General features: G+C 35.2%; 1 protein-coding gene across 1 annotated transcript in view; it reads left to right on the top strand.

The window, feature by feature from the left end:
* Lac (septate junction protein lachesin) overlaps positions 1 to 13063 on the top strand; it is a 31738-nt gene extending 18675 nt beyond the window's left edge. Inside the window, exons 7-8 of the mRNA XM_088259037.1 lie at positions 4026 to 4173; positions 8931 to 13063. Coding sequence (XP_088115163.1) covers positions 4026 to 4173; positions 8931 to 8937 — 155 coding nt within the window. The 3' untranslated portion in view covers positions 8938 to 13063. The remainder of the gene's footprint in view (positions 1 to 4025; positions 4174 to 8930) is intronic.
* Positions 13064 to 16350: the final 3287 nt, after the last annotated feature.

The following is a 16350-nucleotide window of genomic DNA, read 5'->3' on the forward strand; positions in this document are numbered from 1 at the left end:
GAACGGTAGCCGAGCGTGCTGACCATTACACTACGGAGGCGGACATTATAATTAAGTTATAATAAAATATTTATAGTGATTCTTAAACAAAGTTATATTTCAATTATAATTTCTTTTTTTTTTATTTGAAAAAATTACTTCTTAACCGGTTAACTGCCGGCAGGTACATGTATGGCGGTACCCAGAACGCTGCGAATTTTACCACAAAAATAAAACCTTCTAAATATATCGTTATTCAAAGTGAATTAACGTTTATTTATAAAACTTACCAAATAAATGAAGAGCGCGCCAGTCGTTCAGTCATTTATCCATAATCATAAAATTAATTGTTCATGGTGCAGGGTCGTCACAAAATTTGTCATAGAAAATATGAAAACTAAATTATATGTCAAAAGTAATTGTTTATTTATTGATTTGGCGTTTAATTTGTAGAACTCCATTTTAATTTATGTATTAATTTTAAATCAAACACAGATTTTTTGAGTCTACTAAGTTGTATTTTACTAACAAAAAAACACATAAAAAATTATATTGTGACAATTGTTTCGCCTTGTTAGGGCATTATCAAACGAATGTGAAGATCAAATGGACTACGGTCCTTATGTAGCTATACAATTCTAAGTGACAGTTTTAACACGTGCAGCAATAATTTATGGGAGACAACAGTAGCTAATGGGGGATGTAGGTACATCACCCTACATCCACCTACATCCCCCATTAGCTACTGTTGTCTCCCATAAATTATTGCTGCATGTGTTAAAACTGTCACTTAGAATTGTATAGCTACTAAGGACCGTAGTCCATTTGATCTTCACATTCGTTTGATAATGCCCTAACAAGGCGAAACAATTGTCACAATATAATTTTTTATGTGTTTTTGTTCATAAAATACAACTTAGTAGACTCAAAAAATCTGTGTTTGATTTAAAATTAATACGTAATTGTTTATGTTAGTTTAATATTAAATGTATACACTTTGATTTAAAAAAATTAAAAATTAAAAATCATCAGAATCGACACTTTAATCACTGTCATCAGATTCGGCAGTGACGGCAACTCGGGGATTATTGGACAACCCTGAGCGCCATCAGTTGTTCCGACGACAAAGCTCTCTTTGATTTACGTTTAAAGTGGTAAAAACAAATTCTGTTTCAATTCTAAGTATGCAAAGATATTCTCAATAGATGTCACTATGCGTTCAATGTATTTGTACATTTTGAATAATTTATTTTCTTTACTAAAAGCCCATTTAAAACGGCGCGTTTTAAGACGTAATTTTTGTATGAGCGGCGCTCCGATCACAGAAAATTATGCGTCTCAAGATGCTCTTGGCAGTTAACCGGTTAAAGCACGTCTGCAAAATTGCTGCAAAAATATAAGGAATTGGTGTCTCAAAAAAAGGTTATTGGCAACTGATATAATATACTGAGTATATAAAGGTCTAGATCAGAGGTTCCCAACCCCGTGCCCGAACAATAGACTGCAATGACTTTTTATACCTATATATATATTATACATAGCGTAGCTTTTGAACGTGTCCGCTAGAAGCAGTTTTGTTGAATCATTTTCTGGATGTTTAGCCTCCTCATATTTTGAACTCTCATCCGTACCTGTAAAACTGGAATAAATTCAGGACCGAACTAGGCAGTTGCTTGTTTCTCAGCGTAAATTTATCGTAAAAAAATGTACGTAAACATATATAAATGCCAATACATGCTAAAGAATTCCTTATGTGTTAGATAGCATTTTTTCTCTACTTTATAAAGAAACTACACACAAAAATAGAAATGTATTATGTACACACAAAAACACAAAAGTAAAATGTAGTTCCACTAAGAAATGTTACTTGTTGTGTAGTGTAATATTTAACAAATATCTTCTTCACACCCTTATCCGCACCCCAATGGTGCATAGGGCACTGCATCATATAAATGCAGTGTTATCTTGATCATTAACACACGAAGGAAAGGCGATCAGCCCTCCGCTTCAGGTACCAGTCCAGGGTTATATTAAATAAATATTACATAAATATTTAACAAACATCTTCTTCACACCCTTATCCGCACCCCAATGGTGCATAGGGCACTGCATCATATAAATGCAGTGTTATCTTGATCATTAACACACGAAGGAAAGGCGATCAGCCCTCCGCTTAAGGTACCAGTCCTGGGTAATATTAAATAAATATTACAGTGAAAAAATCAGTTTATATTTATTTGACCCCCCCCCGCTGGGAATCGTACCCGGGACCTCCAGAACGGTAGCCGAGCGTGCTGACCATTACACTACGGAGGCGGACAGTGTTATATATCAAATATCAGTGTTTAATAACCACTTATACATATTTATTTTGACCCCTCTGGGTATCGAATCTGGGACCTCCAGCATGGTAGCCGAACGCGCTAACCATTATGGAGTATTCGTCCAAATCAAAGCATTTTTCCCAATGCCCTGTATAGGTGAACGTTTTTATTCCAGTTTTGACTGTACAGTAAAACCTCGATATAACGGACCTCCATTTAACGAGCTTCAGATATAGCGGACCAAAAATCCGGCCAATAAATATTAATCCCAATTACAAACTTCAAAAGTGAAAACAAAACATGTTTTCTTTTTCAAATCAGGATTACGGAAAGCAATCACGTCAATATCAAACAGCAACGTCACTTCATGACGAGTGTCCCAAGGCATTAAATTGAATTTTGTTTGCGTTTTGTATTGGTCATTTATATCTGAATACCAGTGTTCATATTTTGAATAAAAAAGTTTTTTGATTTATTCGAACCTTTCCGGGAGTATGGAGGTAAATGAACGTCAGTGCGAATTTTCCTCAAAGGAGTATCGATATAATGAACGTCAAAGTCTATCTGTCAGTTAGTATGATGAAATTTGTATAGTAATGACATCTGTGGATATTTCTATTAAACCTTGTCATAAAATAAAACCTAGAGATGCGAGCTTTATTTTTTATTTAAATTATTTTTACATAATGTGTCGGGTTGTGGTCCCGTGGTTGGTGTCGCGGACTCTTAAGTCAGAGTTTCTCGGTTCGAACCCCTGTACCGCAATTTGATACCTATTTCTAATAATGAGCCGCTTAGGCTCACAGAAATAGTATGAAATTTAATTATTTGTGAAAATTATAAAAACACAAATATTTCTCATTTTTATAATGAAAAATAAATCTATCTTCATAGTACAAAGATTTTATTTAAAAAAAATACATATTTTGTAAAAAAAAACCACTCCCCAGAGAAAGTCAGACGTCAATTATTGTACTCCTGGAAAGGTTAAATCTGTTTTTATATAATGGATTGGCTTTACCGGACACCCCCTCCCCCCAAATTGGTCTGTTATATCGAGGTTTTACTGTAATTCATAAAAAAATAAATCATTCATTCATTCGTCATGTTGCTCACTCCTTTCAATAACGTCATATATATAAAAAATAAAAAAAATTCAGTTGTGCATATTTTCGGAATGCCCAGAAAATGTACTATATCCCAGCAAAAGCGGCATATTTTTAACTCAATATTTACCCGCTACAGGGCAGAATGCGTTGTTTTTGCATTTTGAAGAAAAGGTATTGTTTAATTATTTTTTTAAATAAACTGAATATTTTTCAAACGGAGAAAAAAAAATTAGGTTTTACCTAAAAAGATCTGTTGCACAGTAAAAAGTTCAATAAGTGGCTTGATATTTATTTTTAATACATTTTATTATGTTTTTGAACTTTAAAAACAATCTCCTGAAAAATCAAGTTTTTTATTTATGACGTTATTGAAAGGTGTGAGCGATGTATGTATTGTCTTGTTGTGCTATGAATTTGTAATGCGCTTTTGCATTGGTTAATTTATTTTATGATTTTTCTCCATTCTGTTCCTACTCTCATCCTACAACTACATCTACACCTGCTTACATTCCATACATTCATACAATACCCATTGTAAAACGTAAATCTTCATCTCTATACACTGACTCACACCCCCCGCCTTCCCTCGCTCCCTCTCGTTCCCCGCCCGTAGAGTCCATCATCCCCGTGTGCCCTCCGGCGTGCGGGCAGGCACGCTACGGCGCCGCCTCGGGCGTGTCGCCGCACGTCACTACGCTGGTGCTCGGCCTGATATCGCTCGGCCTGCTGTACCGCCTGTGCAGGCCCGGCGCGGCAGTGAGGTAAGTCGCCATCTACCTAATCCGACACTGGAGGGGCTACTACTACACTAAAAGTCTGTAAATAATGATAAAATATTTTGTAATTTTTTTTCCAATTCGGCACTGAAATTGACTTTTAATTTTAACACTTGATATACTAACAATTTTTTTTTAAAGAATTATTTTAAAAACCATGCAAATTTGTACTAACAGCAAGATGCACATTTTAACACATTGTTTGCGGGGAATGGTCAAACGTCGTGGTGTTTGAAAGAGAGAAATATATAACAGAATGCAAGATTATCATACACGATGAATCCCTGGAACAGGTGCAAGAATTTTTATATCTAGAAAGCATGTTCACAAGAGATGGAAAAGTGTATAATGATATTGAGAGAAGAGTGAATGCAGGGAATATAATAAATGGTGCTTTGAACATAGTGATTGCAAATAAAAAAATGTCCATGGAAGCCAAGCTAGCGGTTCACAACGGAGGGCTGCTACCAACACTAATGGACAGAAGCGAAACATGGAACTGAGTGAACGCTGTCGGAATGCACTCCCTCAGACAAATGTGCGGAAAATCATTGTATGACAGAATTAAAAACGAAGATATGTGAAAGGAATTTAAGGCTGGACAAGGAATAATTAAAAAGATTAGGAAGAGTTCTTAAAGGTAGTATGGACATGTGGAGCGAATGGATAACGAGAGAATGACTAAGAAAATATATGTGGCGAATGTGACGGCCGAAAGACTTGGCACGATCAGATCAATCAAAACCTAAAATCTGGTGGTGTCAAAAGTCTGCGTAATCGGAGGGCATGTATGACTAGATGTATGGAAGTGAAGGAGTATGCCAGGACAGAAGAGTGTGGTGTTCCACCCTTTCTGCCTACCCCTGCGGGGAAACGGCGTTCTACAAAGTTTTAGTAGGCTTTTCGACCTGCTTAGAATACACTCAGATACCCCCCTTGCGCTTAGTATTGCAGTATTGCAAGTTAGGATACGGGGATTGTCAAATGCAGCTATCGAAAAATATTACCTCAATTCTATACACAAATGTGTCCTGAAGTTTGAACACTTCAGACCTCAACTTGCATGTGATTCACAGCATTTTGAGTGTGTCCAAATACTTGCTCACAAATCTGAATTATCTCCACTAAGGTCTTATTATTTATATTTCCAATTGTGTCGGGTTGTGGTCCCGTGGTTAGTGTCGCGGAATCTCTAGTCAGAGGTTATCGGTTTGAACTCACTCAATTTGATACCTATTTCTAATAATGTCCGCCTCCGTAGTGTAATGGTCAGCACGCTCGGCTACCGTTCTGGAGGTCCCGGGTTCGATTCCCAAGGGGGTAAAATAAAATATAAGTGATTTTTTCACTGTAATATTTATTCAATATTACCATGGACTGGTACCTGAAGCGGAGGGCTGATCACCTTTCCTTCATGTGTAAACGATCAAGATAACACTGCGTTTATATGACACAGTGCCCTATGCACCATTGGGGTGCGGATAAGGGTTTTTATTTTATCTAATACTGAGCCGCTTGGGCTCACAGAATTAGTATGAAATTGAAGTATTTTTGTAAATAAAAACATAATATTTATATATTTTTTTAAATAAAAAATAAATCCAACAGATGGCTGTTGTGAACTCACATGTACTGTGTCACGAGATATCTAGGAGTTCCAAAATTTTTAATAATAAATAGTAAAACCCTTATCCGCACCACAATGGTGCATAGGGCAGGGCATATGAACACAGTGTTATCTTGATCGTTTACACTCGAAGGAACGGTGATCAGCCCTCCGCTACAGGTACCAGTCCAGGGTAATATTGAATAAATATTACAGTGAAAAAATCACTTATATTTATTTGACCCCCCTGGGAATCGAACCCGGGACCTCCAGAACGGTAGCCGAGCGTGCTGACCATTACACTACAGTGGCGGACAAAAATTTTAGTAATGTAAATCATTCCTAGTCACCCGGAACATGTTGAAGCGATTATTTGTAATACCCATCACAGTAAATTTCTTCATTTTTGTTGAGACATGTATAAAAAAATGGTAATTTTACAGTCACAAATTTGCACCATTTTATGACTTTTATATTTATTTTAATCGTTTATTTTAGTTCACGCACACATATCGTAGTCATACAGGAGAAAGTGACCAAGTGCATTTTTTTTTTACAAAAACGTGACCATTGACTATTTGATATCTTACTAGCTTAATATTGCCCTGAAAAACGTCCCAAAGGATTTTAAACTTGGAAGTATAATATATTGACTCGGTAAAAATGACTAACTGCATTGATGTTTATTTTGTTGCCAAGCAAAAGTGACTTAAATGGCCCTCCTGAACATTTTACCTTTTGTTAGTTGGTCACTTTTTCCTGTACGACTACGATATATAATTCGCTCACTCCTTTCAAGAACGTCATAAATCCAAAATTGTCAATTTTCAGTTGTGCATGTTTTCGGAATGCTCAGAAAATGTACTATATCCCAGCAAAAGAGGCATATTTTTAACTTAATATTTACCCGCTACAGGGCAGAAAGTGTTGTTTTTGAATTTTGAAGAAAAGGTATTGTTTAATTAATTTTGATAAATATACTAAATATTTTTCAAATGGAGAAAAAACCTTCAGGTTTTACCTAAAAAGATCTGTTGCACAGTAAAAAGTTCAATAAGTGGCTTGATATTTATTTTTAATACATTGTATTATATTTTTAAACTTTAAAAACGTTCTCCTGAAACATCAAGTATTTTGATTTATGACATTCTTGAAAGAAGTGGGCGAACTATGTTTTTTTTTCATACCTGCATTTTGATATTTATTAAAAATTGCTTCAGTAAAGTTATCAAAAGGTACAGGTGTCTCCATCAGAGTTGACCTAGCATAGTCCGGTGCTATGTATTGTATTTACATTGTAAGTTCTACATTCTGTATTCAAGATATGCATTTGTGTTAGTGCCACGTTTGGGTCAACTCAACTGGATGTGCCTGCGCCATTTAAAATGACTGTTGTTCTGTGATTATCCTTATATTTTAAAATGAACAGTAGTATTTTAATTTGTGCTTTATAGTTAGTTTGTTTTATGCATGGCTTGTAGATTATCGTATATTAGTCAAGGCTTTGCACATTTTATTTGCTACGCAAATAGTGTTTAAGAAATTGATAAAATTAGACTAATTCCAGTCACTATTTTAATTTATTTTAAAACATTACATACATAAGTCATGTATACATATAATATTCCCGATGAGTAATTTCTATTCCTCATTTTGGGACATGGGATTAAGGTTAACAAGACTGGAACACAAATATAAAGTAACAAAAAAGATTTTTTTTAAATAACCAAAACTAATACTAATTCATTCGAACCCTTATCCGCACCCCAATGGTGCATAGGGCACTGCATCGTATAAATGCAGTGTTATCTTGATGATTAATACATGAAGGAAAGGTGATCAGCCCTCCGCTTCAGATACCAGTCCAGGGTAATATTGAATAAATATTAGAGTGAAAAAAAATTACTTATATTTATTTGACCCCCCCTGGGAATCGAACCCGGGACCTCCAGAATGGTAGCCGAGCGTGCTGACCATTACACTACGGAGGCGGACAAATAACTAATACATGGCAAAATATAAAAACAATAAATAGGCATAAAAAATAAAAAAAATGAGAAAAACATAAGGTAAGAAGCATATTTAAAATAAGCAAATGAGAAAATATATAGAATGAGATAATATATATATAATAAAATAAAAAATATAAAAAACATAAAAATAAATAAAAATATGCGATCTCTTCAGATGAATTTGCAGCAAAACGATGTATGATAGATGTTCAAATGGTGAAATGAGGAAGTAACGCAAGGCTGAGATGAGCATTATCGATAAAATTAAGAAAGGTGTGTTGAGAGATGGTTTGGACATGTGGAACGAATGAGTGAAGAAAGAACGGAAAAACTAATTTACGAAGCACATGTGGTTGTAAAAAAAAGCAGAGGAAGACTGAGAAAAAACTGTCACTATCAGGTATGTCAAATACTTAAAAGCGGTCAGGCCAGGAGTTGAAATAATCGGCCGGTAATAAATGGTTAGCTGGTTCGATTCCCGGGGGGGTGAAAATAAATATCAGTGATTTAACACTCTGAATGTTTATTCAATATTACCCTGGACTAGTCCCTGAGGCGCATGAGCGCTCCTTGTTTTCTTGTAAGTAACAATTATGATAAAACTGCGTCGATGCGATGCAGTGCCCTATGCACCATTGGTGCGGATAAGGGTTAAAAAGATGAAGGATATATATATATATATATATATATATATATATATATATATATATATATATATATATATATATATATATATATATATATATATATATATATATATATATATATATATATATTTATTTCGCGTAAATTAATTAAGAAATTAATCCCTTTTAAAAACAGGCCACAAGGCTTACAACAAGATAAAGAAGAAGAAGAAATTAATTAAAACATATATTAAACAGAAACAGTTTTACATAAAGAATGTAAGGGATAATTGAAAAGACATGTGGAGCGAATGGATAACGAGACGATGACTAAGAAAATATATGTGGAGAATGTTTGCAAAGACGGTGCCGTGTGGCGTTCTGTTCTCTCTGCCTACCCTTACGTATGGCAGAACAGTGCAACATGTTTTTTGATAACTGAAAGCAATTAGTTAGTTTGTAAGAAATTGCATGTTTATTTTTCTTTTTCCTTTCTAGAAACTAAGGTGCCCGACATCAATTTCCCGGGACTGCAGTGGGATCCGCTGGTGTACCAGTACTACTTCGGTGACGGGAGCAGCGGTCCCGGGACGCCGCACTGGCTACATATCATCCTCCTGAGTCTGATCACATCCCTGGCTAGCTCTGCGGTCTTATAATACACCCATAACTGAACGCTCATCAAATCATTCCTCTCCGGACATTTCCCCCATTGCTGGCTCCCTCCGGAACTATCGGACAACACTGTCCCTGCATTGTGCGGCTGTGAAGAGACCCATTTATTGTAACTGCAGACAGTTGGTAGAATTCCATATTGAATTGTTGGGTAATATATCCAAAATTAAACAAGGTTTATTGGATTGAATTCTACATTTATTTATGTATATGTTAATACGTGACGCGTCTTATAAAGACATTATCAAACACTCTCTCTGAGTGTTTGATAACGGAACGCGTCACGTATTGACATATTACTTACTTACTTATAACCCTTATCCGCACCCAATGGTGCATAGGGCACTGCATCGAATTGACGCAGTGTTTTCTTGATCATTTCTTACATGAAGGCAAGGTGATCACTCTTGCGCTTCAGGAACCAGTCCAGGGTAATGTCAAATAAATATTGCAGTGTAAAATCACTAATATTTATTTTCACCCCCCCTGGGAATCGAACCCGGGACCTCCAGCACGGTAGCCAAACACGCTGACCATTACACCACGGAGGCGGACATGTACATAAATAAATGTAGAATTCAATCCAATAAACCTTGTTTAATTTTCGATATGTGTAATTACCCAACAATGAAGAGACCCTCTCTTTCACCTGGAGATGTACCTCTAGCTCTCCGGATTGTCTGGTGGTCTGCGAGTGATGCTGCAAAGAACTGGATAACTCGTCTTTGCCAATTCTTCAGAATCGGAAGACGATCTGTGATCGTCATCTACTGCGATATTACCGGTGCACGCGGTAGTTTTATAGCATGTCAGGGCGTTTGTGCTCTACACGGATTTTTACCGTCTGGCACGTCAGTTAGCGTTTTAAAATGATGATTGGCTTTTGTTTTTGTCCATCTTTCTTCGGATCGGTGCTTGAACACGCTGAACTGTCATAGCCGCTTTTATTTTTCAAAACTGGACTGCCGGACGGTAAATTCCGTGTAGTGCACAAGCGGCTTAAGGGAAATGTTAAAATTTAAGTACTACTCGGCTGTCCAAACTCAAAACACAGTAAGGGACATTTTTTTGTAGTACATTCTTTATTGCATTTTGGACTAAGTAGAATCTACTTAGTCCAAAAATGCAAAAAAACGTACTACAAAAAAATGTCCCTTACTGTGTTTTAAGTTTGGACAGCCGTACTGGTCAACATCATATGAAGTTAGTATATAATATTTTTTTGTTTTCTGCCATCACTATTGACAAAGCTTACTCACTCCGCGTCACCGTGCCAATATATATATGTCCTGCATCCTACGCACAAATTAGAAGAAGTAAATACCCCGTATTTGAAGAATTTAGCCTACTGTATTTGGCATTTTGTTACATTGGGCAGATGAAATACAGTGGGACCTCTTATAGCGACCATAATTCGTTACAGAATCAGATTTTTTTTTTGTTTTGACTGGCAAACATTGTGAAAAGGGGACTTGCCTTTTCTCTGTAATGTCCCTCGTTAAGGGAGAATTTTTTAGTCATTTTTTTGCTTGCTATGCAAATTACTCCTTATGAGTGGTTCCACTGTACTATGTTTTGTAATCAGCACACAAGGACAATTGAAGTCTCCGGTATTTACATCTCGTAAAAATGGCATCGATCATCGCTGTCGTTGTAAATTTACAATTTTATATTTTTATATTGTAAAATAGTATCCATTCCAAATAACGTGTTTGTCTGTTTTATACATATATTATTATTTGACAATTTCGCTAATTAGTTTTAAGCTTTTTTTTACTGACACCTCTTGGTAGATCTGCACGATGTATCGTAGTCATACAGGAGAAAGTGACCAAGTGCATTGTTTTACAAAAACGTGATCATTGACTATTTGATATCTTGCAAGCTTAATATTGCCCTGAAAAAATCTCAAAGCGATTTTAAACTTGGAAATATAATATATTGACTTGGTAAAAATGACTAACTGCATTGATGTTTATTTTCTTGCCAAGCAAAAGTGACTTAAATGGCCCTCCTGAACATTTTACGTTTTGGTAGTTGGTCACTTTCTCCTGTACGACTACGATATGAGAAATAAAACAATGACTAAATGGCTCATTTTACATTTATTTTTGTGACCGGGTTTCGTCTCTGCCGACATTGTCAGACTAGGGAGAGAAAATTTTATGTTTTATACAATACAAGGAAGGAGTTCAGGGCCAAGATAATGTACATAATTTTTTACCGGTCATAAAAAAAAATGAGGAAATAGCTATTTTCTCTATATTTTTTACTCATAATTTTGCCAATATTGCCACATTGAAAAATATCACATTTTTGATAACCTCGGCAGTGCGTGGATCTTAGTAGTCAGTTTGAATGTCTAGTGCAGTGCCCTATGCACCACGGAGACTAGAGAAGAATATTTAACTGCTATATTGATGCGGTGCACATTTTTTTTAGCAATGTTTGCGTAATTGTCGACATAATTTTAATTTATTCAAAATTTTTAGTGTGATTCAGACCCAAGACTAGAATAAGATCACTTTTTGTGATTTTTTCGTATGAGGAATAAAGAAGGAAAATTATCGGTTATAAAATTAAACTCAACATTTTCAGTGTGTCCAAATACTTGTTCACAAATTCTGGATTATCTCCAATTACAGGAGTTATTTTCATTTTTTTTTTTTTTTTTTGACATCTCATCAAAGATGAAGAAGAATATGGAAGTCTGGGCATTTACGGGGCTGACGATCGTCATCGGCTGGTTTAAGTGATCACTTTACACACGTGTAACATTCACCAATTCTACCCATTATTGACAACCACACTACTCAAATTCTTGGAAGTTATATATATATATATATATATATATATATGAACCAATTTAGAAACCTTGTTCTTGAATCACTAGAACTTCACTAGAGACATCTATTGGTGAGATGTAAAGAAGCTTTTTACTAAGGATTCGGACCTCACACACTAATAAAAGAGTTTCTGCTTAGTAAAAAGCTTCTTTACATCTCACCAATAGATGTCTCTAGTGAAGTTCTAGTGATTCAAGAGCAAGGTTTCTAAATTGGTTCATATATATAGAACTTCCAAGAATTTGAGTAGTGTGGTTGTCAATAATGGGTAGAATTGGTGAATGTTACACGTGTGTAAAGTGATCACTTAAACCAGCCGATGACGGTCGTCAGTCCCGTAAATGCCCAGACTTCCATATTCTTCTTCATCTTTGATGAGATGTCAAAAAATAATATGAAAATTAAACTCAATATCTTCAAATTATCAAGTCATACTTGGTCGTATTGTAGTCAAATTTAAAAGTGTAATTTCTTAGACATATGAAACTATTGTGTAAAAAAAATCACTTTTTAATTTGCCTGCGATATGACGAAAATGAAATTGTCTGCCTCCGTAGTGTAATGGTCAGCACGCTCGGCTACCGTACTGGAGGTCCCGGGTTCGATTCCCAGCATATTGGGTAAAATAAATATAAAGTGATTTTTTCACTCTAATATTTATTCAATATTACCCCCCGGACTGGTACCTGAAGCGGAGGGCCGATCACATTTTCTTCGCAAGTGTACGATCAAGATATATCGTTTATATGACGCAGTGCCCTATGCACCATTGGGTGCGGATCCCCAATTGGAAATTCTGACATTCCTAAACCGCGTTTAATTAATTCTCTACCAAGGGTTGATTCGCTGATCGTTTATATGACGCAGTGCCCTATGCACCATCGGGTGAAGACAATCTGACGAATAGTGACTCGATTAACTGGATAATTGTCATCCACGAATTCTCGTTAACCTTTCTGGGAGTATTTTCTGCGAATTTTCCTCAAAGTAGTATCTACGTCAATAAACTAAGTCTATCTGTCAGTTGGTATGATATAATTTGTATACTAATGACATCTGTGGATATTTGTATTTAACTTTGTCATAAAATAAAACCTAGAGATGGTGAGAATTATTTTTTATTTAAATTATTTTTACATAGCTTCTAACTTCATAAAACAAAGATTTTAATAGATTTATATTATCCACTGACACTTCGTGATGGAATTGCATTTTTAATTTATTATTAGATTAAAACCAATATTTTTCGCTTTTCCACTTTTTTTTATTTGACCAGCGACTAGGTTTCGTCGTTACCGACATCGTTACCAGTCTGATGATGTCGGTAACGACGAAACCTGGTCGCTGGTCAAATAAAAAAAAAAGTGGAAAAGCTAAAAATATTGGTTTTAATCTAATAATAAATTACAAAGATTTTATTTTTAAAAAATACATAATATAATTTTTAAAAAAAAACCCACTCCCCAGAGAAAGTCGGACATCAATTATTGTACTCCCGGAAGGGTTCAATTCTATCATTGATATTGAAAAACCCTTTACATCACTTTTTTCTTCTTTACGCCTCATTTAGATAGGAAAAGCATGACTTAAATGATATTACGATACTATCCATCCATTTTTTTTAAACTATATTATTTTATTTAGTCATAATTATACAATTAGTGCAAATATGTACAATAATATTTTATCTTTACGATACTTTTTTTACGAAAAATCAAAAAAATTTAACATCAAATTTTCTTTTTTATATTTCTTCAGCTGAAAACTACAGAAGTTTAAGTAAATAACTAAATATTAACAGGGGTGTGCCTTCAATATAGGCAGAAAAACAGTGCCTATCCTAACTTACCCGCGTGATATATAAAAGCGCAACCAGTACCTACCCTACCTTACTAAGTGGTACCAGCTTACCTTACTACCTACATCTACTGCCTGCCCTAATTAATTCTCTGCACGCCACTGACAAATCATAATGTCGCTTTCCGCGGGGATAAGCGGAGTGGATAGAACACCACACCTTTGAATTCTGTCTTTCCAAACGTTCTTCACCTCTTCCACATTCATGAATTTCCTCATACATACCCGCCGATTATTCCGACTCCTGTCCGCGTCTAAGTATTTAACCCTTTCCACTCTGACCATTTTTTCTCATAACTGATCAGCTACTCTGATCGAAAAAATGCGACGTTTTTCTACCATTAAAATAAATATTTTGGTTCCCTGATTTTGGGACACTCTGTCTGGCAATTCGTATGACCATGTTAATTAAGATCAACTGTATTTATCTGAAATATTTGTTGGTAGAATATACTTGGGTGATAGAGAAATCAGTGATTAAAGTTATACCTGCGCCGGGCCAGACATTGTGGCCCGCGGAGCTGCCTACTAGAATCATACGGGCCAGAATCTCTGGCCTACAGAGTGGTAAGAGTTAACGTACTTGATTGTCGTAATTTTCCTCAGTCTTCCTTTGCTCCTATTTCCAATTACATTCGCCTCGTGTATGTCTCCTCACTCGTGTCTAAACCATCTCAACACGCCTTTCTTGATTTGATGGATAATACTCATCTCAGCCTTGCATTCTTTCCTTATATCACACCATTTGAACATCTATAATACATTGTTTAAAAAAACTTAAAGTTATAATACCTTTTTTTTTAAATCTATTGCGACACGTGTTTTGATGCATACCGCAACACTATCAAACACATATCACAATATATTTGAAATAAACTAATTGTATTTATCTGCTAAAATTAAAAATACTACAAAGTGGCTTCCGAATCAAATGATGAAATTACAAGGCATTAAATTAAAGTAACATCCAAACAAAATTTGTACAAAACTGTATCAAATGATCCGCTGTAATTTTTTTTTGCTTGAAACTCCATCAACCATTTGTTGCGAATGCTGGGAACAGAGTGAATGGTGCACTAAAATCAGTTTTAGCAAATAAAAATCTATCAGCGGAAGCTAAACTGGCAGTACACAATGGAGTTCTGGTTCCAACCCTTATGTATGGAAGCGAAGCATGGAGTTGGCAAAAGAAGGATGAAAGCATACTGAATGCAGTCGAAATGCGATCGCTCAGACAAATGTGTGGCAAAACGATGTTTGATAGATGTTCGAATGATGAAATAAGGAAAGAATGTAAGGCTGAGATAAGCATTATTGATAAAATTAAGAAAGGTGTGTTGAGATGGTTTGGACATGTGGAGCGTATGAGTGAAGAAAGAACGGTTAAACAAATTTATGAGGCAAATGTAGTTGGAAAAAGAAGCAGAGGACGACCGAGGAAAATTTGGCACAATCAGGTATGTCAAATACTTGAAAGCGGCCGGGTCAGGAGTCGTAATAATCAACGGGTATGTATGAGGAGATGCATGAATGTAGAAGAGGCAAAGAATGTTTGCAAAGACAGAGTGGTGTGGCGTTCGATTCTCTCTGCCTACCCCTGCGGGAAGCGGCGTGATGGTTAGTTAGTTAGTTAGTTAGTTAAATCCTCTAACCATTTGTTGCTTGAATATCTGCAAACCGTTGAATTTGTTACTTGAACATCTTTAGTTTTCAGCCCGTTTATATACAGTAAGACTCGGTTATATTGCCTTTGAAAATATCGAAAATTTAGACATTTTATTTCTTACAAATTTACACATTTGTAAAAAAAAATGCTAATTTATACTATGATATTATTATATTTTACGATACTTAGCATCCACATGTATTTATTTGAAATATTTTCGTGTAATTATGTATTTTTTTTATTTATAGGTTAGAATTGTTTGAGGGTGGTGACTGTTGGGAGGCATTTCGTCGTAACGTAACATGTTACGATGCGAGAATTTGCATAGTCAGTACAGCGAGCCGAGGGCTCCATCCATAGTTTCGGATGGTCCCTGATGCTCGCCGCGAGCGATGTTACGACGTTACGTTACAACGAAGTGCTCCGGTCAGTCACCACCCTAAAAGTTAGTACAAAATATTGATCACATTGTCTTAGGCTTATTTCTGTCATATTAAATACATTCCTTATACAAACTGGAAAGAAAATTCAAGAAATACATCCGTGTAAGTAGGTACTTTTTTATATTTTTTCAAAAATGTTGATAAGTCAATATGTTTGCAAAATTAAATTAAATGGTACATGATTTAAAAAACAAAATTAAGTTTTTTAAATCATGTACCATTTTTTTTTCTATGATAATTTTTTTATTAAATTTTTTTATTCAATTTTTTCATTCAATTTTTTCATTTGATATTTTTATTCAATTTTTTCATTCAATTTTTTCATTCAATTTTTAGTGTAACGGATGAATCTCAAGTCATGTTTTTAAAATTCATTGGAGTTTTTTTTATATATAAAATGTTTTGTACTAAAAACTAAAAATTAAAAACAA

Source organism: Brachycentrus maculatus, unplaced genomic scaffold, assembly GCF_059751285.1.
Source record: "Brachycentrus maculatus isolate JH-2025_06_01 unplaced genomic scaffold, ASM5975128v1 h1tg000108l, whole genome shotgun sequence".
Lineage (NCBI taxonomy): Eukaryota > Metazoa > Arthropoda > Insecta > Trichoptera > Brachycentridae > Brachycentrus > Brachycentrus maculatus.